Source organism: Synchiropus splendidus, chromosome 1 (genome assembly GCF_027744825.2).
Source record: "Synchiropus splendidus isolate RoL2022-P1 chromosome 1, RoL_Sspl_1.0, whole genome shotgun sequence".
NCBI classification, from domain to species: domain Eukaryota; kingdom Metazoa; phylum Chordata; class Actinopteri; order Syngnathiformes; family Callionymidae; genus Synchiropus; species Synchiropus splendidus.
Genome location: NC_071334.1, coordinates 60194150 through 60220004, shown reverse-complemented (window position 1 = coordinate 60220004; position 25855 = coordinate 60194150). Strand labels below are relative to the sequence as shown.

Here is a 25855-nt window from a genome sequence, read left to right as displayed (position 1 = left end):
TTTTTTGTACGGTTATGGTGGCTCATCATCAACAGGGTATTTTAATCATCATTCAAACTGAGTTACTGATGGCGCCACATAGCATAGTCATTGTTTGAAAAATGTAGTTCAGTCTATACAACATCATCATTAAACAGTGACAGCTTCATCCTACTAAAACTGTACATCTAATTATCTTAAAATTTGAATTAATTTGACATAAAAGCCAGTTTGTTTGTTTTCTCACTGAGGCTTTATTTAGTTTACATCTACTGAAGTCATGTGCAGTTCAGCTAATAGGACTTTGACTTGAGTGTACTATTAGCTACTCTACCCACCTATGCTACCAGAGTCTGAATGATTCATATTCAATCGGAGAACTTGTATATTTTCAACACGTCGTTATAATAAACGCAGTAACTGGTGCCCCGGCTTCTTTATACTGCGCTTCAGAGACGAGGGCGGGACTAAGTCCTCCGACGTCACACGTCCAGCTGTAGCTGCTCCGCGCACGCGCGTTAACTGCTCGATGTAGCCGACTGCTTTGTTGGGACCCTCGATGCTGCGATGACTTTCTGCGACTAGACTCCAAATTTCAAGCTATTTTGATGTATATTTCTTGACGAGGACGCGGTATAAGACCGTATACATGTGAGTGACTGCCAAAGACGTGGTTTTTGTGCTCGTAGAGCGGCCTGTGTCGACAGAAGCGAGGCTGCTCTGTATATAAACAAAACGCAGTCCGCTGGCTTTTAAGGTGGCACATCACTGAGCACTACGGCTCTCACGCTTGTGTTTCGTTGCAGGATATGTCTTTGAAGTACGTCATGAGGGAGTCGGTCGCAAGGCCGTTTTCGGTATAAAACTCCGAAACTTAGTGTGCGCTAACATGAGAGAAGCGGACAGTGTGTTGTTCGGAAGGCAGCTCCTGGCCAGTGGAACACGGGGTGACGAGCCCTGCTGCTGCTGCTGCCCCCGTTTCAACGAGGAGAGAGGAACTCTTGACAACAAGAGGGGCGACCAAAGACCCACTGGCTCTCTGTCCAAGTAATCGAGAACCGGCCCTCTTGTCATCATGGAGACGGTGGGGAAGTTTGAGTTCAGCCGGAAAGACCTGATAGGACATGGCGCGTTCGCCGTCGTCTTTAAAGGCAGACACCGAGAGGTAAGACCAAATGCATGTCGTTTATGGCTCATATTCATATTCTGACCACCCGTCAGAAGTATTCTCTGCTTGTAACGCCATCGAGAAGCGCTTCTCTTTAGCGGACTGCGTTCTTGTTTTTGTCCTGATGGCGTTTGTTTGCATTGGGCCACCTTAAATGGCCTGCAGGCACCAACAGGACGAAATAAGAAAACCAGCCCTTCCAATGTTTTCCTCAGTAAAATGTTTGACATTCTTTGGCGATGATCTTTAACTGACATAGTATCTGTTGCAATGTCAAATATTATATGTAACGTGTAGAGGCCCTTTAAAAAAATCTACTTCTGTAATGTGGATTTCTATGCTACTATGTTACTAGTTCGAATAAAACTTTTTTAAAATTTTTATTTTTGCTTCCCCTAAACTGTAAATGCATTCCTGAGGTATTATTCCATGTGGTTTATCAGTATAGAGATTGATGGAAGAAGAATTTTTGGTTTTGACTGGTGGTCAAAATCACATTGTTTGGTCGCCTTTAGACTTAGTTTCTGAAACTTCTTCCATGACGACTACAGAAAGGTATTGTTACTTAGATTAATCATAATCAGAAAAGTTTTACTTTATTTAAACAAAAATTGAATTGAAAGAAAGGGGTTTTAACATCAGCATCACTGTCATTTATGATTGCCTTTGCTATAGTTGTCACTGCACCACGACAACTGTCATGTATTATTTGGGCCCAATATTAATTTAAGTGCTCAGAAGAAATGCAAGAAATAATGAAAGTAGGTCAGACATCTTTTTAACATGTTATTACCTTAATGCTCAATATAACATATAAAAAAGCTCATCTTGCTTTCTTCTCTTTCTTGCTTTTGTATTCCTGTGAATGGGATTATGTTCTGTCAACATATTACGTTTTATAATTGTAACAACAACAAAAACAATAATAATAATACCTGGGTTGCATTTTAAAATGATTCATATGATTTTAGGCCAGACAGTATACTCTCGTTTCACCAGTTTTGGTGAATTTTCGGTTATCATCTGGACAGCTATCTCATGCAAAGTTTCTTACCACTTCACATCTGTTTCTGCTGGTGTGTCAGAAACACTACCATGCAGCAAATTGTTTTCAGTGGAAATCTGCATGCAAACTATCTCCAGAAACCAGAGATTCCAGAAGGTGATCAAGAAAGTGTGCAGGAATAATCTGGAATCTTGTGACCACTTTCAAAATCCCAGAGTTCATAGGATCGTCTTGATGGATATGGGCCGTGTGAAATGTGACTTACCTTTTAGAAAGCCTTTCCATTTATGTATATGGTGTCTATTAACACTGAAATGTATCTCCCCAGAAACATGACTGGGAAGTCGCTGTGAAATGTATCAACAAGAAGAATCTGGCAAAATCACACACACTATTGGGGAAGGAGATCAAAATACTGAAGGTGAGAATGAGTATCACAAATGCCATAACTGAATAGCCTTCACTATGAATTTATTTAGTTGCTCATGCTACTTTTTCTGTATAAAAATGACATGGTTTCAGAATGTATATGCATGTGAAATAGACACCATGTCGATCTTTGTTTCTTAAATGTCTACAATTGGCTGAAGTTTGATGAATGAAAATAATTAATTGTAATTGAAGGAAAATACTCATTTGAAGAAGGACATTTGATCCACACAATTGTTATTTGCCAACCTTTTTCGTTGGGGTCAATAAAACAACAATAGCGACCTCTCGGTGAAGCAATCCTTAGCTCAGTATGTTGGTGCTTGTTGCACTCGTGTCCGAAAGCAGCAGAGAATACTGAGATGAACAATATAGAAATTTAAGTCAAATTTAGATCAATTATTTAGGATTTAATTTATGCACTTAATATTAGTTATTAAGCAATGTTAGAAACACCTCTCACTGGCTTGCCCCTTACATGCAGTGGATAGATGGGTTCTTGTATACTGTCATTGTATCCATCTATAGTGTCCCTTGAGCCACCATGAACATTTGCAAAGGTCCTGTCGTTGGCCCATTTGAATGCTGCTTCTGCAACTCCAAAGTCGAATACCATCAAAATACTCTTACTCCAAAGGCCTGTAGTTATAGCTGAACTATTTTTATAAACACTTACTGCCTGGAGGTTTAGGCAAATAGGACATCCGTTTCCTATTACGAGGAAAAAATATTTTTCAAGGATAGCGTCTCCTTGACATGCAGGTCTTTGTTGTGATGAAACAAGCCATAGGCCTTTTTGCAGAGTGGTTTGCTGTGCCAAAGAAATGAAATAAAACGCTCACAAACTGATGTATTGCAGCATAATTATGTAAACATAAATGCCAAAAGATGAAAATATGTTGCACACAGTCTTCAGGAAATTAGTGTCACTTTGTTGTTGATTCTCTTTTATGCTGAAGGTTGTTTTCTGGCATCCCTGTGTAGCACTGATGCAATACAGCATACCACTGTAAGTTTTTTGATAAAGATTCCATGTAATTTATTGCAAATGTGCCTACATCCCCCGTCTTTGTTGCCAATGAGCGATGGTTAGTGGTTTACCCTGATCCCTATTTTTTACTGTTACTAGTGCCTTTTACATATTCCTTGTTCTTTTCCATAGATTGGGTTGCAACATCAACCAGAAATAAATACAGGTTTATTATGAGATATCCTCATTTTACTTTGTGCTATACAAAGACATGTTTATTAACATTTGTTTGGTTATATTCCTTGGTTGTAACCATCTGTTCCTGGAGATTTATTTGACATGATGTAGTTGGAAAATAAGATGACCAAAGCAAACTGAGCATTTGATGTAATCCCTTCACAGGAACTGAAGCATGACAACATTGTGGCTCTGCTGGACTTCCAGGTATGTGATAACAAACCTGCCCATGAAACTTTGGCTGCATTGCTGACTGATTACACTCACTGTCAAGACTGCTGTTTGCCCTGCACTGTAATTCTCTCACCTCTCGTTGTCCTACTTTTCCCGGCCGTCTGTGCTCACAGAGTGGAGCAGATGGGCTGTTGGCTGTGTCTGTTCCACTCGACCCACTTCTGTGTCGTGTTGTTTTGCTTTTATTGCTTGTTAAAGAAGATTTTGCAACATTTGCTCCGTGTTGAGGCTTTTCAGGCTGCTTTTTGTCAAATCTGTTGCATGTATTCACGTGAAGCATTCAATTTGAAGTGCTTAACATTGATGAAATTCTATATATACTCACTTCATAATGATAAATATGATATACGTGATATACTCAGAAAGCAAAGGAAAATAATATTTTCTTACTAAAGACTGTTTGGTTGTGGAATTAAAGGCTACTATTCATATTTCTGAACACCTTGTATGCAGTTACATTGTCGTAGTCCAGACTTGAGCGTTACTGCGTAGGGCGTGTCTTAACTCTTGCCTTCAGGCTCCCTCTTTGGGTTTTGCAGTCAAATTTCCTCATGTGAACAGGACCTTCGTGACTCTAGGTTGTTTATGTGGAAATACTGAAAGAGCTTTTTTTTGGTTGAACCAATGGATAGATCAACAGCTCAATAAGTTAGTGCTAAAGTCCAGAGAAGTAACACTAATTTTCTTTTTCCACTGTCTCTTGAAAGCAAAGCAAGGGTTTAGAAACATTCTGATAAAGACTGACAGGTCAATGACATCCTCCTAATATGATTTTTTAAATCTTTGAACTCCTTTTGTCTCACGTGGGGAACTCGTTACTTGTGTTACTGAATTTTGAACCACACACTGTTCTGTTTTGTCTTCCCAATAACATAAAATAATAACTGGAGAGTACCAACACCTTGTGGGGGTTTCTCCCAAGCCCTCCAATCTCCTTTTACACAATAATGGGTTAAGATAAATCTGATCTGGTTTCTGCTAAACACAATTACAAATTGTGTATGAAAGTGTGCACTGGTTGTGACTTGTTTATGCTGGACAATGAGTTATGAAATTCACGATTCAAGGAGCGGCTTATACGGCAACACCTCAATGAGTCAAAATCTGCAGTTGTCACAGTCAGACTCTCAAGAACACTGCACATGTCTCACATTAACAGCCAGACAGCCATTACAACCGTACTCAGAGGCAGTAAATTTAGCAGGTGGTGCTTTAGTCTTTTCATGAGTTGATTCACACCCCGACAGCTGGAGCCACAGTAGTTGATACTTTATCAGCAATGGATTGTATTAATAATGCAAGATATGAGGTTGTTAGACACTGAGTCATGAAATCTCGGAAGGAGGCACAGCTATCTCACAAGTTGGGTTTGTGGTGTTGTGTTCCATAAAATATTTGAAAATAGATGTTAAAATGAAAGCCTGAATAATAACTCAGTGTGTTGAAATTACCATTTAAATTATGAGGCAGACACTTGTTGATGTAAAACAACTCATTTCTGTTGATTGGAAAAAGAAAGTAGTCATTCCTAGTTACAATTAGAAATTAGCCCTGCCATATTTCAACTCACCCATTTGTTGTAATGCATTCATACATTGGACCATGTGCTGACGCAGAAGCAAGCCTTAACATAGTTTGCAATGTGTGTGCCACTTTTCAAAAAGGTCTGCGGCCCACACACTCATCTGTGCGTTGTTTACATGATTTAATGAGCACACAATTGCAATTGATTTCTGTTGAAACAGTATTGATGTGACCTGTGAAATTACATTGATAATGGAATAGATTTATTGGGTTTGTTTCCAATGTGAGCCACTTAGAACAGGTTGCCTGACCATGACCTGACCGGTGTGCTGAGCTGGTCAGAATGATAGAGTAGAGAGTATTGCAGTTGTGTTGAGCAAAATACACCTACAGTATCTATAACAGGCATCTGCTAGGCTGGGTATGGGCATCACCAAAATATGAATTGTTTCAATAGTCAGTTAATACTGATAATATTAACAAACAGGAACTAAAAAAAAGTTTGAACGAGATTTTCATGATACTGTTTCTCTCCCGTAAACGCAAAATGTAGAAAAGGACAATGTGATGTAGTAAATGCTGATTCATTTGAAACTATAATATGTATTTTTTTATCTCTTAAACAGGGACATTTCTCTAGTCAGGCAGAATCATTAAAGTACATTTTGTCAGCTGCCACATTTTTAAATTTGTGCGTACTCAGAAAGACTTGGCCAATGTCATCTTCAGATGATTTTCAGTTTGAAAGACCTCAAATCTTGTCGAGTGTTATTCTGAGAACTAGAAGTTCTTCTAGTTGACTTTATAGTGCTCTTAATGTTAGTGTGATCCTGTTCGAAGAAGTGGGCGACAGATACTAGATTATGAGGAACATTTCTTCGTCGATAAACATAGAAATTGCCCAACTTGCAAGAAGGCTGTTTCTGATATTACTTCTCAATATAACCTCTTTTCATTACTTGGAGGAAGTAGTGAACTTGTGGTTTAAGAGGCACAACAATCTTTTGAATGGCAAAAACAAGCATGATTGATAGGCATTTGTGACCCACTTCTGCTGTTTATCACTGGCTACAAGCGTATTCTGATGAGGCCTGCCCCTTGAACCACAATCTGTTACGATCTGATAAGACAGGTTTGGTGTTCCCGGGTTAATACTGATATTTTTTTGTTGAAAAGAGCTTCACACTGACTTGCATGTCAATACAAAAAAAAGGTGTGCATGTGAAAATGATAAAGAGGGTGAATGTCATCAGTGTCAATGTGCTGAAAGGTAGTGTGGAACGCGAATAGATTGTCCTGTACGTGTCAAATTTTAGTGTGTCTTTAGATAGATTATTCACCATTTTGAAGAAGGAGAGGTCAGAAAATCACACCCAATCATCTTATTATGTTTTTTTTCTCTACATAAGATGGAATTGTTTGTGTTTTATTTAGTTATTTACAGCAAGCTTTATATTTGTCAACATATCTTCAGCCTTTATTGATCTCTGTGCCATCATGCAAGCTGTTTTGCAACATGTTTTTTTCTTTCTTCCCAATCTTTTCCTGGTGTCTTTCCTTTCCAAAATCTCTCAGTATTTTGCAGACACCCCCAGGTCTGGTCTGGCATTGACAAGTCTCCTGTTTGCTCTGATTCACCAAGCACAAGAGCCCCCTGTGCCTTTCTTTGTCTATTACTGACATGTGTTGTTTTTAACCCCCTACTCCCTTATCTGTCCGCCCTTTAGGAAACTGCCAGCTCCGTGTACCTGGTAATGGAGGTAAGCTGTCTGTGATGTTTGGCTTTGTTTGCTCAGCATTTGCTGGCAGCTCTAAAACACCCGCTGCTATTTTTAGCTGTGAGGCATGAAGTTGAATGGGGTTAGATGGGAGGGTTAAATGTCCAACAGTCATGAACAGAGATGTATTTGTCTGTGACATTGGCAGTATATATATATATATATATATATATATATATATATATATATATATATATATATATATATATAAATAAATGTTATGTTATTTTGTTCTCATGGAAATCAGATTTTTTTTAAGTTGTGTCCCTGAAAAATAGTCAAGTGTAACCCAGTGATTTTGCATGTCAGCGTTTTAGACATATCTGTTAGTGCTTATGGTGCTTTGATTATGTTTTTCCTCGTGTAAAAGATTGGTCTTTATTGACAATCCACTCAAAAATATTCAAGGTTTTCTATTTGTCACATGCAAAACATTGCACTCTAATACCCTTTGATGAACTTCACGAATTACATGCATCTCCTTCATCAGTAATGTTGAGCCTTAATAATTTATTTTCATTTGGGCTGCATTGTCCAAATGTCACATTACTCTCGTCATTCCTGTTCTCTTATAATTTCAGTACTGCAATGGAGGGGACCTTGCAGACTACTTACACTGTAAGTCAAACCTTTCATTTTCTGCAAGCTTCAGGTCTTTGCTGTTACAGAAGATCAATAACCTAAATGGAGAAATGTCATCTTTAGTGCCTGATGACAAGCCACTTGTTGTTTGTGTTGTCCACTCTTGTGGAGTGTTGTTTTATGTCAGAGCCAAGGTAAAAAAAAATATTCTCAAGTGATTCTGTCAATAACTGCAGACATTGGTTATTTCAACAAAAATGTCACCTATCTGATACTGTCAATTTAGTTGTTCCGCGCTGTTAAAACACAGTCATACAAATGTGTTGGATTTACTGGTGCGTAACCGTTTACCAGTTTAAAGACCTTTGGTATGGTTAGTAACTTTCTGATGAGGACCCTGTTAAATCAGCTCTTACATTCACAAGTGTGTTATTTAACACTTCCTTTATTCATTTCACCTTTTTCATCTTTTACAATAGTTGCTAGTTTGACTGATCTACTTGTTGAATAGAATAACATATGTATCTCATTATTTTAAAGAATTCACACGTCATTTTAATTTGGCAGATTGATGGCCCGTGTACATACACATGAAGAGGTTTGAAAACCACACTCTTGACACTTTCTTTATGTTTATATTTCTCGCTACAGCAAAAGGAACACTCAGCGAGGACACGATCCGTGTTTTCCTGCAGCAGATAGCTGGGGCCATGAGAGTCCTTCAATCCAAAGGAATCATCCACAGAGACCTAAAACCTCAGAACATTCTGCTCTCCTACACAGCAGGACGGAAGTCCCACTCAAACAATACCTGTATCAAAATCGGTGAGTTTCTATCACTTAAAATGGCCAAAGCATGTTCACATCCCGTAGAGTCAAAATCTGGCCAGTAAATTTACGTATTTGTTCTGAAGGCAGAAAGGAATTTTATTTTAAGAGAGAGTGTTTGCTGTGGAGCTTCTTGGTGAAATATATTGCTCCATCTGGGTTGCAGCTAAGCCTAAATGCAGTTTGAGGTTGGAGAGAAAATTGTCTTCAACCTCCCAATCCACTTATGGGAAGATCACATTCGCTGCCATGGTACTTGTTTTTAAAATAGTGATCGACAAGCCACATCTAGGGATACTGCACATGTCATCTTGTAGTGACACAACAACATTTCGGTGTGAAAAAAGAAGGAACACAAGCGCATACAAAGCACATGACTCGCAACAACATCTCCTGAATGAAAACGAAACAGCATAGAACATTCTGTTTCATTTTTAGAATGAATCTAGTGTACATGCAATATGTTCAATAAAGTCTCCAGTTATATATGGCATAGAAATCTTGACATATGTTCGTTGCAATAGAGTTAGTATTGATAACAGCATTGTCCACTAACAAGATCATTCTTCTTTGCAAAAAATAACTTTCCTTACAAGAAAAAAACAGTTCTTAGTTCTAAGTCATTTTTGTCTGAAATTGCAAAAAGCAATACTCAAGAAAAGCTTGCGTCTTAAAAGAGGTTAAAAAATTGAATTTCTTGATGCCTCCGCTATTCATGGTCTGACTGAAAGTCACATTGTTTAATCATTAAGTAACCATTCTTTAAATGTCAGAAGTGGCTGGGTGAAATAGTCACGCTCGATTGTTGAAGTCCTCGATTCAGCAGGCATTGTGAAATTTTGTTGTCCAATCTATCCTGCTGTTTTACTGTGCATGTTACCTAGAGGCGGGATAATGAGTAGCTGATGGTAAAATATTCATGAGATTGTTAATTTAGACAACTTGAAAAAAGACGAAAAGTTACTTTTTAAAAAGTGCCACGTGTGTCACACTGAATTTCAGAGTGGGGCTGTGTGGAAAACGAACAATGATAACCAAGTGCTGTATTCCTTGTGTCCAATCTAAATTCTAATCTGTAAATAAGCGCTGGAGCATCATGTGGTTATTTAGCCCTAGTATGTTTCGTGTCTTCAAGAAATGTGGTCTTCATCCCTAATGCTGCGCTCACCTTCCTTCCCAGCGGACTTTGGTTTTGCTCGTTATCTTCAGAACAACATGATGGCAGCCACTCTTTGTGGATCCCCCATGTACATGGTGAGAATACTGCAACACCAAATACTTGTGTAACGTCAAGAAATAGAAAAACTTCATCAATTAATGTGCGTTTGATTGTATGCTATTTTCTTTGACTAAAAACAATTGAGACACCTTCCAAACAGCTTGTAATTAATTTAAATGTGTTTCTAAATTACACATGCGGATATGACAAGTAAATGTGTTGCTATTGCTTAAGCGTCATAATCTTAATTTTAGTTACAAAATTAATGATTTATGAAAATGCATTTGTGAGGAAAGCAGTCTGATATCATTATTTTTGTTGTCAAGAATGAGAATGAAATGTTTGTACCATCACATATTTTTGCCAGTAATTACTGTTCAAATGTGATTATTTTTGTGAATGAATCGGCTTGTGTTCAATTTATTTAAAAAACATCTCTTTGCATTTTTTGAAAGGCACCCGAGGTCATCATGTCCCAAAACTATGACGCCAAGGCTGATTTGTGGAGTATAGGAACCATCGTTTTTCAATGTCTGACCGGGAAGGCGCCATTTCAAGTTAGTATGCTACTCAATCCATGTTCCTATGTTGCTATGGTTTAACACTCCTGTCCTAACTGAAGATGTTGGAGTCCTGAACTTTGACATCCCTGCTTAAAGGGTTGATTAAAATGTTCAGATTTAGTATTGAGTGAAATATTTCCCAGGCTGTACTCATTATGTTGCCGTACAGTTAATAAGTCTGTAGAGCAAAGCAGCTGACACGTTTTTCACAAAATGAATTCTCTTGGTTGATTTGTGAGTAGCACAATGCATTTGCAGTTGATTTGTGTTTAGGCACTACAGTTGTCCGTTAAACTGTTCCATGCACTACCTGGACAAGTGCGCTCTGACCTGTTCTGTACTTGCAGGCCAGCAGTCCCCAGGATCTCCGTCTCTTCTATGAAAAACACAAGAATCTCAACCCAAAGTAAGAACTTCAAAAAAACTTATACACCTATGGTTAAGATACTTTCTATAACTCTAATGCTGACGAGAATATTCATTTAAGGTTCATGTCGTGGTGCAAAAGTTAAACATCTATTCTGGCTATTTATGTTTGCATGCACATTGTTTACTACTGGTCTGGGGAAATGATGGATGGTTAATCAGTTGGCTGCAAAATACCTGATAATAGTTGTGCAGCAAAATAGTCAATTTAATTCCGATTTGCATATTGTAAATCATAAATGTAATTGTATTCCACTAACAGTCCCTTGATACTCTTGATACTCACAGCTGTAATTGTTGTGATAGTCAATTGGGTGTTTTTTTTTTTGCAGTATCCCCAGAGAAACATCAGTTCACTTGAAGCACCTTCTCCTGGGTTTACTGCAGCGGAACCACAAGGACCGCATTGATTTTGGTTAGTGGACACCGAAAATGTACTGTTTTTTTATTAGTTTTTGTTTGCAATTTAAAGCATAATTATGTGTGGCCTTGTTTTTATAGACGACTTCTTCAGTCATCCGTTCTTGGAGGCGAACACGTCAATGAAGAAAAGTGAGTCCTAATAGTCACACAACATTGTTATCTTAATAGCAATACTAATTTTGCTTGGATTTATTTTCCAACAGCAACTCCTCTGGTGACCATGACCTGCTTTCCAAGTTCTGCATCAGCCAGCTCTTGCAGCAGCTCGTCCACGTCTCATCTTGCCTCTCCTCCGGTTACTGTTATGTTTTTTTTTTCATATTCACTGTTGCGTTTTCCCTCTCTAATTGAGTTCTACTTATTTTCCTCCTCGTCTCAGCAGCAGTCTCTTGCTGAGGTTCAACAGCTGCGTGCCAAAGCGCTGCAATCCCCGACTCAGGAGGCAACAGGGTTTCGCCTCAAAGAGTCTGGAGGTGGCGGTAGTAGCAAGAACTCATCATCATGTGACACAGATGACTTTGTCATTGTCACTGCTAATCAATGTAAGAACATATTTGACAATTCTCCTTTTGTATAGATTGTATTGTAATAGCCTTCCTGTTTTTCACTATTTTAAGAATGTATTTTCTATTGAGAATACATTGCTTGTGTTTTGTTGTTTTTTTTGTTCCAACCTACATTTCTATTATCTGATATTATTTATGATTTATATATGATATATATGATATATATATGATTTATGAGAACTACTGTTATTTTAGCTGGGGAGCTGACATGTGAAAGTAAGGTGCTGCAAGACAGTCTGATGAACAATAGGTAAGTTTTTGTTTTTTATTTTTTTATTAGCATGTATTACAATTTATTTTGTGGTTGCATATGCATAAGCTCATGTTGTCTCTGGAGTCTCGATGGTACTTGTTTTTTTTAAATGTTGATCGACAGGCTACATTTAGGGACCCTGCCCACACCTTCTTATAGTGATATGACGACATTAGAGCTATTTCAGTGAGAAAAAAAGACTCATGCAACAACTCCTGAATGAAAATAGGACAGGATAGAACATTCTGTTATAGTTTTGAGAATCAATCCAGTGTACATGCAATATGTTCAATGAAGTCTCCCACTTCATATGACATTGAAATCTGATATACATTAGTTATAATAGAATTATAATTGATGCACTTCACAGCATTGTGAATAGAAGTAAGAAAAAAATCAGTATTTCAATATATTGTTGCACTCTCTGTCGCAATAATAATCAATATACTGATGGCAAATATCAATATTTTATTATAACACATAGTGGATTAACCGGCATTTTAATTTAAAATTAACGTTCCATTCACAAGTGTATCCTAGTTTGCCTGTTTGCTCGGAATCTTATGTTTGCATCGATGCCCCATAGTCACACTCCATCTTTGAATACCTTGAGGTACATGAAGCTGCTTTGGCTGTCGTGCTGTCACGTGACAAACCAGCCAATGCTATCGTCGCTACACCAGACCTGGCAAGTTTGAGAAAGAAACCTGAAGGATAATCATCAGAGCAGGAGACTGGGATTATGTCAGGAACACGGACTGATATCGAGAATTTGATGAAACCATCAAAGATTTTAATAAACACTCATTACTCAATGGGAGAACCATTGCTGCTCACTTTTGTCATGTTGTTCATGCACTTTAACTTATCCAGCTGTACACTGCTTATATTTACAAAACCGGAGGCAGTCAGGCACTAGACAAATGCAAGATATTATCGTTATTGTGGGCCAAATATCGCCACAGTATTGAATCATGAGATGAGCAAGGCCGTGTTCAGTTATTACTCCTCTTTAGTAATTCCTATTTCAAATTGTGAAGAGCAAAACTTCAAAAAAGTCGGTTCTTAAGAGGTTAAATTTGTGTGTTTCTTGTTTTTCTCAATAGCTCTCTCCTGGCGTCTGGTGGAATGTGTGCCCAAGACAATACTCCATGTCAATCTCCTCCCACCAGCAACTCCCCAAGTCCAATCAAGTATGTCCACAAGGCCAAATGGGAGTGCTACTCTAATACCAAACACGAATTGAAACCATGTCTGACTGATGAAATACACAAAATATGTCTAAGCTAAGAACATTTCTGTTTAAATAACAATGCCGAATTCAGTGTTTCATCTTGTTTTTGTAAAACTATATCCATATTTTTGTGCATTGTTCGAAGAAAAAGCAATCGTGAGTATAGATGGCTATTGTAGCCAATGACTGAATTTTATTGTTGCCATCTTTATTCATGTAATGTTAACACATAGACATTCCTTTAGTGATCTACTTTTTTGGTACTTTCTGAGTATGAAAGGGTCATATTTGTTCACAGACTCTCTCTCTGCCCTCTCCCATCTAGCTGTTTCCTTGAGCACTCGGTTCTTCTCACTATTTTTGGCAGGCCGACTGAGGTGATGGGAGGCGATCAGGGTGGCGACATTGGAAACCCTGGCCAGTCCTTGCCAATCCCGGTCCCCAGTCAGGTGCAGAACTACCAGCGCCTCGAGCAGAAACTGCACTGTGGCAAGCCAGAGTGTGCATCCCGGTGCGTAACATGACGAATAATGGATGTACAATATTCATACCTCAATGATGTAACAATTACTTCGCTTTATTAGGGTTGCCACCAAAGTGCACCGCTGCTGTAACACAAGCCCATTGGGGCATGCTCGTGCTGGACCTTCGCTTCCCTACGGCCAATGCGGAGGGACTCACAGACTCTCGCTGGGAGGTGCTCGCACAGGCATAGCCCACCCTCATGGTACACAGTTCCACAGGATACGATTGAAAGTTCTAACAGCAGAGAAATTAGAGGAGAATTTTTTTGTTCATACAAAATTTAAATTTCAGTTCACTGTGTATAAAATAAGCAAAAACCTATTGAAAATCAAAACTTTTTCATTTTCTGATCTAAAGAATAATCATGAAAAAGGATATTGATGCAAGATGTTATGGGCTTCTTCGCAGAACTTGATAAGATACGATTCTGATTTGCTCTTCCAAAAGATTTCCTTGGTTTCCATTTGTCATGTTTCGACTTTCCGTCGATGTGTGTGACATTTCAGTGTCCCCTGCCACCTGCTGAGTTAACTGTCATGACCTTAATTTCTTCTACAGTTCCTCAGCCATCATCTCTGCAGCAACCTCAGGTGAAAGGAATGGGCACCCGCCTCCACAGCGCACCCTGTCTACTGGATCTCGCCACTGGTGGTGCACGACAGAAGATCAAGAAACAGCTGTCAGATCCCATGGTGGCAGTCGACTCAGCAGGACTGATGGCCATGCGCCCACTACATTCTTCCCCTAGGCTTAGTGAACTCTTACAGCGAAGCCCTCTGCCCACCATCCTCGGCTCCCCCTCCAGAGTGAGTGTGCAGAGTGATTGTCTGTCTTTCTCTTCAGATTTGTAGCAAAAATATACATTTTCTTTCCACAGGCCATATCTCCATTTGAATTCACCCGGCCCCCCAGTTCTCCCAACCTTGTAACTTTCCTCACTCAGCAGGGCCTGGTTGTGGGTTCACCATGCAGCCGGACTGCTCCGGCTGAACTTAGGGACCTCAACCAGCAGACCCAAGCACATGGCAGCCAGACTGCATTTCGCTTTCACCGACGGGCAGACGAAGATTCTGGAAGGTAAAAGTTCCTAAAAGAGCTTTAACATTGTCACAATGAAATTGACATAGCTCAGAAGCCAGGAATTGGCTTGTTTTAGATATGGCAGACCATTTTCATGCATTGCTTGGAATCTGAAGTGGTTTGTGGACAATTGAATTTGTATTCATGCTGATTTTGTCTACATTACGATTGAATTATTCTTTGTATAAATTTACCATGAAGAAATGAACATGCTCCAAGAAGACACCTGTCATTTCAGTAATTTGCTGCATATGGAGACCCCTGCATGGTCCTCTGCAAGCTACATGAATAAGCTTCCATGAAGCGACCAAGTTGGTTAGAAGGTAGAATATATCATAGGCTTATTATTACACCTAAATAATTCAGAAATTGATTCATATAGTGCATAAAGGCATTGTTTCAGTGATATAATAACTCTTTTAAACTTGGAAAACCCCTTTAAGTGCCAACATTGTCCAATCATCACAGAAATGTTGTGAAAGGTTTGTGAATGAATGCTTTATTTCATTTTGTACAGAACAGTTCAAGGGCTAACTATGTTTTTTATGCAGACTCCACTTATCGTTTTTACCACACGCTGATGTGTAATTGTGCTTTTTTTATTACAGTGAAGTAACTCAACTGTTTTAATGACAATACGATCATTGAGTTTAAAAATCTTTTTTTTCAGTACATTAAGCAAAAGATTCTGGAATATATTAGCTTAATTTGCATGTTTGCGTGCCTCATACTCATTTTTGCTGCTCATCCAACCACCATTTTCTCCCGATACTATTGAAAAGGAAATAAATTGTTGTTCCAATGGTGTATTACCCACAGGCTTTAACGTTATCTGCACATTTCAAGGACAGATATATATTTACTCTCAGTTGTGAGATGACCAATCAATATTTGACCGTTCTGTCAGATATCCTCGGCCAGCGTGAAGTGAACATGTTTCATGCCAAGATTGTCCTCGTAGGGTTCAACACTATTTATTTCTCCCACATTTCATATTTCATAACATTTGTGTTTCTAATTTTAACGTGTCAATAAGCATTGCACTTAGATTTGCCCGTGTATTAGCATCACATCTAAACTAGATTTGAGACAGGGTCCTGCAAAGTGCCTGATTCATGAACAAAATTTTCAGATCTCAAATCTTGTCTCATTATTTATTTACAGTAAAGGGTGCCAAAGGCTCTGTTTCCGTCAGCGTCTTAAGTGGCACTGCACACACGGGCAAAAACGCACATTTGATGCACTTCGAGGTTAATAAACGCCTGTGGTGTCATCGGTTCGATGTTAGGAGGCTAAATATATTGGCAGCATAAATTTTGTTCGCCCGTAAGAGTGCATATACTACCAGCGTTGTTATAAGCCTTTTGTTATCGTGAATTGTACCTTTTAAAAAATGGTGGCCCAGCACCTTCTACAAATTGTGAATAGCACTGCAAATCCAATGAGCGAAACGCTGGGATGACACCCATAACAGACAAACCTCCTACTGGTCTTCAGTAAACTGTCTGTACGTCTGCCATAGCAGGCCAATTCCCGCACTGATGAGGCGGCGGATGGAAGGCCCTCAAAAAGATCACTCTAAAATTGAAGGATGAGGTAATGACATTCGGGCAAAAAGAAGGACTAGTACACAGACTGTCAATTGATCTAGCACTGAAAAATGTCAGGTCTGGATTGTTATCTGTATTCTGCATTTTGAATGTAAAAGAATGCAATTACAGCTCAGCTTTTGCTTTTCTCATTTGTGTGTACCAGGTCCAACAGTGCTGGTCGTCTCTCAGATGTTCTGCTAATGGCTGCGTTTGGACCAGGTGGACCAGCAAGTGACCGAGGCAGCAATGAGTACCTGAACTCCGAAAAATCTCTGGACACAACAGGTACCTTCATTCACAAGTCAATGTCTACTTTTATAAATACTTTTTCTCTTTTACTTTACATCTGACTATCATCTGCTTTCTTGTGCCCCCATTTGCTGGGGCAGGGTCCGCACCTGGCTCCAGTAGCCCAGCAAGGGTGGTTTTTACCATCGGTTCGCCACCCAATGGCAGCACACCACCTCACACATCTAGACAAAGGAGGCACTCTGGTAATGTGCTCTACTACTACCAATTTGTATGGGAGTGCATGGAGTGAAACTAACAATTCCATTTTCTCATGTGACTCCTGCTGTTTTTCCAAGATCTAAGTATTAGAGGCAGAACACAGAAAGACATGCATGCACCAGGCTTTTAGCTAGGATTTCAAAACAGGGCATCCAAAGACCTGCGCACAGCCCATAACCCCTGCAACATCTATTTGTAGCAAAGTAGTTTTTTATAAAAACAAACATCTTAGTCAAATAATCGTTAACACAGATGAACTCAGTAGCTGCTGCCACACTTTCAGATGCAGGCATCTCCTGGGCATTTGGTATGTAGGTATGAGGACCAGAGAGAGCTGGCATAAAAACACCAAAATAGTCCTCCAATTAAAAATCTATGAATTAGTTTTGCAAACCATTGTTTACAGTTGTGGACGATTGTTGTAAAGATGCGGATAACCGCAAGATTACACAGGTTAACAAATATGGCGGCCAAGCTTCGGCTGCCAAGACATGCGAGAAGGGCATTACACAGGCAGTAATGATCGGACATTTAAGGCGTCCTGCTGAGAAAAACTGACTGTCCTGATCTGAATGCAGGAGGGAATCCATTTTTAAGCTAAAAGCCTGGCATGCACTTTTTTATTCACTGTGTGACACATTCTCTCTTCTGTAACTCGTTGCTTGATTACCTCTCTGTCATAATGAATCTCCACTTGAGTTGTTGAATGTGGCAGACATATCTTGGATATTAGTGTGCACAGTACATTTCATGCAAACGTTGCTGTGCTGTGTGCTTCACACATTCACTTACATTAATAACAACTGTTTCCTCTTCTCTCTTGCTGCTCTTACTTTAATTTCTCCAATCAAAACTAGGTCCTCTGCACGCATGTGTGCACACAGATGCATGTTGTACGCTGTCTCTCGCATACACTTCACACTTTGCATGTGTGACTTTGATGTGCATGCACAAATGTCTTTCCTTTCACCAAGAAAACGTGAAATCTTGCACCTTCCTACTGCTAGCCATCACTTTTTGTATTTCTGTCTGTATTTTCGTTTTCCCTTTCTGGAAGTAGTTCTTTCTCAAGCTATGGTTTTATCCTATCCTGTCATTTATTGCTGGACTGTGAGCACCACTGCTGTGTCCACCACGAGTCGCAGTCAATTTTCTCCTGCATCTGCCACTATTTGAGCATTTCATTTCTTTTCCCACATTCCTGCTACCTTCATCACCGCTTGACCTGCACTCCACCAAGTCCCTGGAGATGGTGGAGCATATGCTTCTTGTGGACTCACTGTCACTTCATGCGTACCTTCTGTCTCAATGTACGATTTTTGTCAGAGGATGCATATCTCTCTCAGAGTCTGAGTCAGTGACTGCGGTTACATGCAGAGTGTAGCTTGACTAAGGCAATAGCTTGATCAAACCACCAAGTCCGATTACGTCATGTTCTCCTGGTTATTATGCAGTGGAGCCAAGTTGAATTACTGAGTAATGCACCTCCGTGATGTTGAGTGGTGCTGTGTGCTCTTCAGTCCTTCGAGTTCCTATGACTGTAGAGGAAGAGCAATCGAAGCTGACAGGTACCAAGGAGCTGTTTCAGACTGTTAGGTTGAACTCTGTAGACAGCGATCAAGTGGGGTAATCTACTAGTTAAACTTCAGAGGTCCAGAATCAGTGCGCAGAGCAATGGTTCAATGCTTCCATCGTCATGGAGCTGTCATGCTGTTTGGGAATAAACTTGCAAGTTTCTGAATATATTGAAATTTTGTATTGTGGAGAATCAAGGAGCAACACCATAGTCCAGCTCCTTGGCTACATGCTAACTTAGTCCAGCTAATAACCGCATTATCCAGGTTGTGCAGTCTGACTAAGAGAAATTGCAATTTCTCTCCAGTAGTTGGACTAAGATGTTCATATACATAAAAATCCAGCTGTGGCTTCTTGACTTTCAGTGCAGGTAAATTGGTGCACACTTTTGACTGCGAGACATTTAATATAATGTTTAATATATACAAAGCTGTTTTTTTTAATACATTGTGCAAAATATAATTGTACAAAGGCTTTATTCTCCAGCAACCAGGTTCTAAATCGGAAGTGAAATGCTATAATCCTTGACAGTAATTTAATCTATCCATAACAATGGCTGCTCACGGCCCGCCTCAAGCATCACTTAATAATATTAGATTTTAAAAAGCTCTGCACGTTATTCCGAAGAAAGTGCCACTAGGCATCTCCAATAATGTGCAGCTAAAATCTATTTTCTGGAGGTCAGTTGAAAATTAGAAGGTGCTGTGTATTTCATTGAGGAGACATTAACCTTAATAACTCTAAGGTTCATTCAGATCCATTTATTTGGTGCAGGTTCTACACTATGTGACCTTTTACAGGTTCTTAATGGAACAAAATATCATAGTTGGATTAGCTTTATAGCTCTAACCATCTATTGTTTCATTTCAAATGGTTTACTTTCACTCCCAATTTAATGGGAACATTTCTGTATTATGCTTCCTCCATTTGGAATCTTTCAGGATCCTTCACTTCACTGAGCCCTGCAGGCTCCTACAACAGCCCCTATCATCAGACGGGCCCCTATCTGGACGGCTTCGAAGCTCCTCCTAGCCCTCGTTATGGGTTTTACGATCCCATCTCGCCGAACATGGGTGGTCCTGTTGCCTTCGAGGCTCCGGATCTTCCCGAGGAGACACTGATGGAGGTGAGAGAAATTTACAAAGAAGAAAAGACATTTCAGCGGCACAGGGTTTCACTGTCAAACAATGCAGTGTTGCAGCGCTAAATTATTTATTTTTGAAAATCTTCTTTTGGTCTTTTGTTCCTTGTAGCAATGTTGAGTCCTGCTGCAATGTTCACTAAAAGTAGTTCACACACCACTCTAATGTTCAGTCATACCCATACAGTCTTCTGCTGCTCTTGCCATGCCACGCGTGGTGCAACTAAAGAGGAAACAAACAAGCTTTCCAAGATTTATTACATCCCATGATCAGAATATTTCAAGGATAAACATCTACTTAGTCTCACTTGTCTGATCAGTGAAATCAATATTGTCTCCTTTGTGCCAGCAGCTCAGTGAAGTTTAAAGCGAGTAAGGTTAATGGAAATACTGAGTGCTCTCAATGCTGTTGAATGAATCTTTCATAGCATTGGTTTGTCTTTTTGTGGGCAACTCGACAGATTATGATGACATTTCCAGGACATGTCATTGAAATTGGGTCAGGAGCATGAGATTTGATTTGGGGTCTGATCCAGATCACGTTCTGAGTCCAGAATTTTTTTCTTCTACTCTGATTCTCCGCTGTGAATTCTACACACTGTACCGACTGGTTTGGGTTAAATAGCGTTAGTCCTGCCTGAAGTTCAATTACTGGCATGTGGTCAGGGGAGGCAGGTGAGGAGGCGTCTCGACAATCATTGGAAGAAAAATAAAGAAAAAAAGAAAGCTTATATTTATTCAGCTATCAGTAATTTACAGTCACAGAATCGCTGATATTTTACCTTACCGGTTTAAGCACTGGGGAGAGATGGCAGTGAGGCTCCCGCCTCCCCGCGGATTGCACAATGACTCTGATAACTGTGCCTCCCTCTCTGTATCTTGCAATTCAAATGCTCAAACACCATACCTACGTGTCAGTAATGGGTCTGTGTTTTGTTTTTAACTCAGCTCGAGCAACAGCAATCATAAACGCCTGTGAATTGAGGCACGCAGTTCCCCTGCCTCACAGAAGAGGGCACAACACTGATTCTTCTTGCCACTCCTGGCTCAGTGTTGCCAGTGTGGCTTGCTAATTTGCCTGTTTGTCTAACTTCGCCCTTCGTACGATCAACAACCCACCAAAATGTCTGATATATATGGCAATTTGATTGTACTGTGACTCACCGTGCTGCGCAGGCTGTTGGCTTTTGTTTGTCTTGACCTATGAGAGTCGATTGGCTGAATGATGAGCTGTTCCTGCCCCATGACAGACCTATAGTTTACAAAGCTTATTTTATTCTTTTTAACTGACGTATTTTTTTTTTTTTTTTTTTTTTGCTGTTAATTCCCCAAGACCTAGGTTTTGCCTTGAGTGATTGGTGAGGCACAGAGCCACTATGGATTCATTTCATGCCATCATGAAAACCAAAAATGATTCATAAGTTCACAGACTGATGTGTTCCTGTTTACCATTTCACACACCAAGCTGACAGAATACACAATTCTGGTGTTATCTGTTTAAAATTCTGTCTCCTTTTTCTCTCCTGGTGCGTGTTTGTGAGTGCAGCAGGAGCATACAGACACAGTGCACAGCCTACGCTTCACTTTGGAGTTCACACGCTGTCTGATGGAAGTGGCCGGAGCTCGTGGGGTTCTGTTGATGGGGGAACGGAGTGACGCTAGTCTGCCATCCCTCGCGCAGCAGCAGAGTCTGGTGGCAGATCAGATAAGCTCACTGAGCCGAGAATGGAGGTGAGGAAACGTCACCTCTGATGCTGTGTCGGCTGTTAAAGGCAACCGTCTTACTATGTTTCATATTCAACCTTATTGTATGATTAAAACAATGTGAGAGATTTGGAAAAATGTGGCAGTGTTCTGCGTGTAAAGGGTCATGAAACTTGTCGGATAGCATTTTATTAAGTTGAATTGTTTACCTTGTTCGTTTAATATTTAGTTGTCCTATGATTTTTTCTTAATGTATGTATATATTTTGTTTCCTTGGGCTGCAACTCGGGATGTATTTTCATGTCACGTTAATCGTGACAAAAATTATCATGTTAATTATATGATACACTGAAATAATTTAACCTTTTTTTGGAAGAACAAATATATGCAGGTGTTTAGCACAACACAAATGAAGCAACCAAATCAAATGAAGCACTCTTAAGAGACTTGTGGCTGTGGCAAGTAACAGCACAGTGACAGATGACCCCTTGTCATTTGTCTCTTTCGTGCTTTGATCACCAATGTAAAAGTGAGAAAAACAAGTCACCAAAGGCAAGAATCATAAGTTTACATATGTTAATGGAACAATGGTTAAGAGTGATCATTTTGATGTGCTGTATTGTTCAAATGTGACTCAACAGAGACAAGCAGGGAGCACTCGGCCTCAACTTCAGGGGAAAAGAGCAATCTGTGAAAACACTACATTCACATGTATTTTGGGTTCCAACTGATTGACGTTTCGTTGTTTCACACTGTTTCACGATTATTTGAAAATTGAAACGGTAATACTAAAATCCATGCTTAACTATTTGTACTACTTTAATCAACTGTGGCAGCTAAGATTCTTCAGGTTAGTTTTGCATAATATTGTATTATCAAAAATAATAATTTACCACAAAATTACTATTTAAGCACTGAAAACACAGTCCTGATCACCTGGTCTGTGAGTAACAGCACAAATTATTGTTGCTCATGTGCTCAGTAGAGACCTGGAATACATGCAACTCTTATGTTTTTGCTCATACCCTGGTGCTGCCTCGCCCTCTGCTGTCTCCTCAGAAGAGGACATTACTCTTGTCTTGTATTCATGCACCACAAACTGCTGTTCACTGACTTTTCCTTGCTCCTCTGCAAAGCACATAGGCTGCAGAAATAAATGTCCATGTGAGTTCTTTCCATGTGATTACTGGAGACATTAAAACAAATATTTTTTTATGAATCTAATTTTTCCATTTAATCTAGTAATTGATTCAGCACTGTGTGTGACTCTTACTGTATGTCTTTCATAAAAGTTACTCATGATGTTCATTTCATGGTCGGTACAACTGTCAAGCGAATTTATCTTTTATTCTAGATTATTTTTGTTTATAACCATTTTTTGCTAATTTGTTCTGGTAGTGATGCAGAGCAGCTGGTTCTCTATATGAAAGCCGCTGAGCTTTTGTCCATTGCTCTTCAAACCACCATGGAGCGAGTGAAAAGGGGGAAACTTTACCCATCTACAACAGTTAAACAAGGTTGGACTCGTTGATTGAACTTGCAACTGTTTTGTAGTTTCAGACTTAAGTTCTCCACTCATTGTTATTTGCTGGGTTCGTCCTCAGTTGTGCGGAGGCTGAACGACATGTACAAGTCCAGCGTCGGATCCTGTCGTGCCCTCAGCACCCGTTTGGAGCGGTTCTTCTCGAGGAAGCACCGTCTCATGGACCGAATCTCTTCTATCTCAGCGGAGCAGCTGCTCTTCAGCCACACTGTGCAGATGGTGAGCCGAAAGGGCACTGACTTTATTTAAGATATTTAAATGTCAGACAAGACCAGGTTTTAAAGTTCTTCAGAACTTATTTTATAAGTTCTGGAGAATTTTATTCATTCGACTTTGCTCAATGGGTGTTCTTCAGGTGAAGACTTTTATTCCCTGACATGTTTAATACCTAGGGGTTCTTGAATTTGTCACAATTTGCCTATGAGGTTAAGGCTAGAATGATTTTTTTGTTGATTAATTCCAGTCAAAATGATTAATAAATCAAAATCACAGATGAATTGCATATTTACTTTTCTTAATGGAGCACATTTTTCTGTGGTCCACCACCTTATGTAGGCAAATGCCACTTAAATAAAACATTAAAACGCAGTTAATCGTGACTAATTCTAAAAACCGAATTTATTCAATTTTTTTTTTAAATCGAGTCCCACTCCTATTTCTAACAAGGTATATGAGAATATCGACCATCATTGTTGGCGTGTTGCGGTGCAGCTGAAGTCCAGAATTTGTTGTTGTCAGGTTCAGGCTGCGGCGCTGGATGAGATGTTCCACCAGGGGGAAGCATCAATTCAGCGTTATTACCAAGCTCTGCTGCTGTTGGAGGGTCTCTCGCTTCTGCTCACCAAACAGGAGGACATTCTCAGTGTCTGCAAATGTGCGTATCTCAATCTTGTGCAGAGAAGTCCTGTGAGTACCATCAAACATGTGTCTACTTGCCGCGCTCACCCTCCTCTGTCTCCTCCCTCTTCTGCTCATTCCTTTGACAGATAAGGAATGCATTGAACGCCGCCTCACAGCCCTGCAGTCGGGACTGCGGGACAGATAGATCTGCGCTGCAGACCGGAGTGTTCACTTCTAGGTCAACCACTTGTGTTTCCATCAAATCATTACCTTTCTCTCACACTGTTTTGTTCACCCGACGGCTCATAGTAATGAACTAGTCTGGATGAGAGCCTGACAGGAATCCTAAGTGCCGCTGTGTGAGCCCGAACACATTTGGAAAAGTTCACTTTATGGACAATAAAACAGAGGAGTGGCTTTTGACAAGCTGTTGCAAAAGCAGAATATGACTCCAGACTGCTACCACTCTTTCATCAACACTTGGGGTCACAAGACTTGAAAAGAGCGCGTTCCCGGCATCATCACATGTACCTACATGTACGTTTGTCTTGCACCACATTTTCTGCTTTCCTGAGCTTCTGGTGTGATCCAGCTGCTTGCTTATTACACATGTACTATCAACTGAAACAGTACAGCAAATTATTGCTGTTGAAAAAAAGCGTATTTTATAGATTTACGTAGTTCCTATAGTTAGTGTGACACTTTATAGATTCTATACTTGCTCAGTCCTGTGTTGTAATTTCATACCAATCCCCTTGTTACTTTTTTATTTGGCTAAAATTAGCTGCACTAAAGCTTTAGAACACTTCTTATCTCAGTCCAGACCTAAAGACGTATAAATAAGCTATATCTTAAGGAGTTGTTACAAAGCGATGGTTTCTCTTTACAATATTCCACAACGTTATTCAATCATGTTGTAGTGAAGCAAGTATAATCACAATGAATGTAAAGACCAGGAGAGCGTCAACCTGAATCTTTGATTCAAGCTGATGTCAGAAAGTTTTGCACTGTTGAAGTACTGTATTGAATGGTCACGAGTGAGAACGGCTACACATGTCAAGAATGTTTCTGCACCTTGAAAGATTTGCTTATTTAGACTTATTTGACTGCTCATTGGTGGGTGTAGTTTTTTTTTTTCCTTTTTATTGTTGTTACTCTGAAAAACTGATTTGGGTGTGAGAGTGTTGAAGAGGTGGGTGTCTTTTGATGAATCAGCAAAAAAAAAGTGTTTTATCCAAAAACTTATTGCAAGTGACGATTGTGTACTTTTTACTTTTTAGAAGTGGTGTGTCGAGTTGAATATGTGTAATTTATCTGACATGTTTGTGTTGATGTGGAAACCCTGAAACTTTTGGAGATGTCGATGCATAGGTATGGCGTGTGTGTGAAATGCAGGTTGTCTGAGGTGTTTTCTTTCCTCTCAGTTAAGTGTGAGTGATGTGTATTGTCGCTTCTACACAAAATCCGTAGAGTGAAAATCAGCTTCCTGTACCCCGGTGTGCATCTGGGCCTGCCTTTTATTGAGTTATATCTCAAGCTGTGTGAGTGGGCGATGAAGTTTACGCCCATATTCAGAAGCCAGTAAAGTAGCATTAATAGTTGAAATGAATGGAGGAAGGTTTTGTTGTTTTAGTTTTGAGTTGTTATTTTAATGTTTGTGGCCTTCATTCTGTAACAATGTGTTCTTTGATATTTTTCTTTTCCGTGGTACATTCCAGAAATAATTGACTGGGTCTTTCACGTGATAACAGAGAAAGAGTCCAAAGAAAGTGATTGATCCCGATTAAAGCAAGCGCATGTCACAATTGCTATTGTAGGGACATGCTGAAGTGTCCTTGAGCACTAACTCATCACCAGCTCTCAAAGCGTCACATGGCGTTTGAAAGAAAGTGTGTTTGCACTCCCAAAACTGTCACCATTTTCTCA

The 25855-nt window shown here is 39.7% G+C and overlaps 1 protein-coding gene across 5 annotated transcripts; it reads left to right on the top strand.

Annotated features, from left to right (window-relative positions):
- The first annotated feature begins 473 nt into the window (after positions 1 to 473).
- ulk1b (unc-51 like autophagy activating kinase 1) lies at positions 474 to 25083 on the top strand. Of its 5 annotated transcripts, none has more exons than XM_053854727.1 (28): positions 474 to 630; positions 786 to 1144; positions 2482 to 2574; positions 3955 to 3996; positions 7275 to 7307; positions 7907 to 7943; positions 8559 to 8732; positions 9916 to 9989; positions 10410 to 10511; positions 10865 to 10923; positions 11276 to 11358; positions 11445 to 11495; positions 11570 to 11661; positions 11749 to 11908; positions 12128 to 12182; positions 13292 to 13378; positions 13787 to 13930; positions 14004 to 14146; positions 14503 to 14750; positions 14822 to 15021; positions 16780 to 16901; positions 17006 to 17110; positions 19643 to 19827; positions 21389 to 21573; positions 22945 to 23063; positions 23151 to 23308; positions 23828 to 23963; positions 24076 to 25083. In XM_053854727.1, the coding sequence occupies exons 2-28, from the start codon at positions 1055 to 1057 to the stop codon at positions 24132 to 24134; spliced, it is 3036 nt and encodes a 1011-aa protein (XP_053710702.1). In that variant the 5' UTR covers positions 474 to 630; positions 786 to 1054; the 3' UTR covers positions 24135 to 25083. The 5 variants fall into 5 exon arrangements, with proteins under 5 accessions (XP_053710702.1, XP_053710700.1, XP_053710701.1 ...); XM_053854725.1 differs by having other exon boundaries at positions 13745 to 13930; XM_053854726.1 differs by having other exon boundaries at positions 11746 to 11908.
- Positions 25084 to 25855: the final 772 nt, after the last annotated feature.

Excerpts from the sequence above, each read along its gene's own strand:
- ulk1b (XM_053854724.1), top strand. The coding sequence starts at position 1,055 with ATGGAGACGGTGGGGAAGTTTGAGTTCAGCCGGAAAGACCTGATAGGA. Across the intron at positions 11,496-11,569 it reads GAACACGTCAATGAAGAAAA|CAACTCCTCTGGTGACCATG; the intron begins GTGAGTCCTAAT and ends ATTTTCCAACAG. Across the intron at positions 23,309-23,827 it reads TCAGCCACACTGTGCAGATG|GTTCAGGCTGCGGCGCTGGA; the intron begins GTGAGCCGAAAG and ends TGTTGTTGTCAG.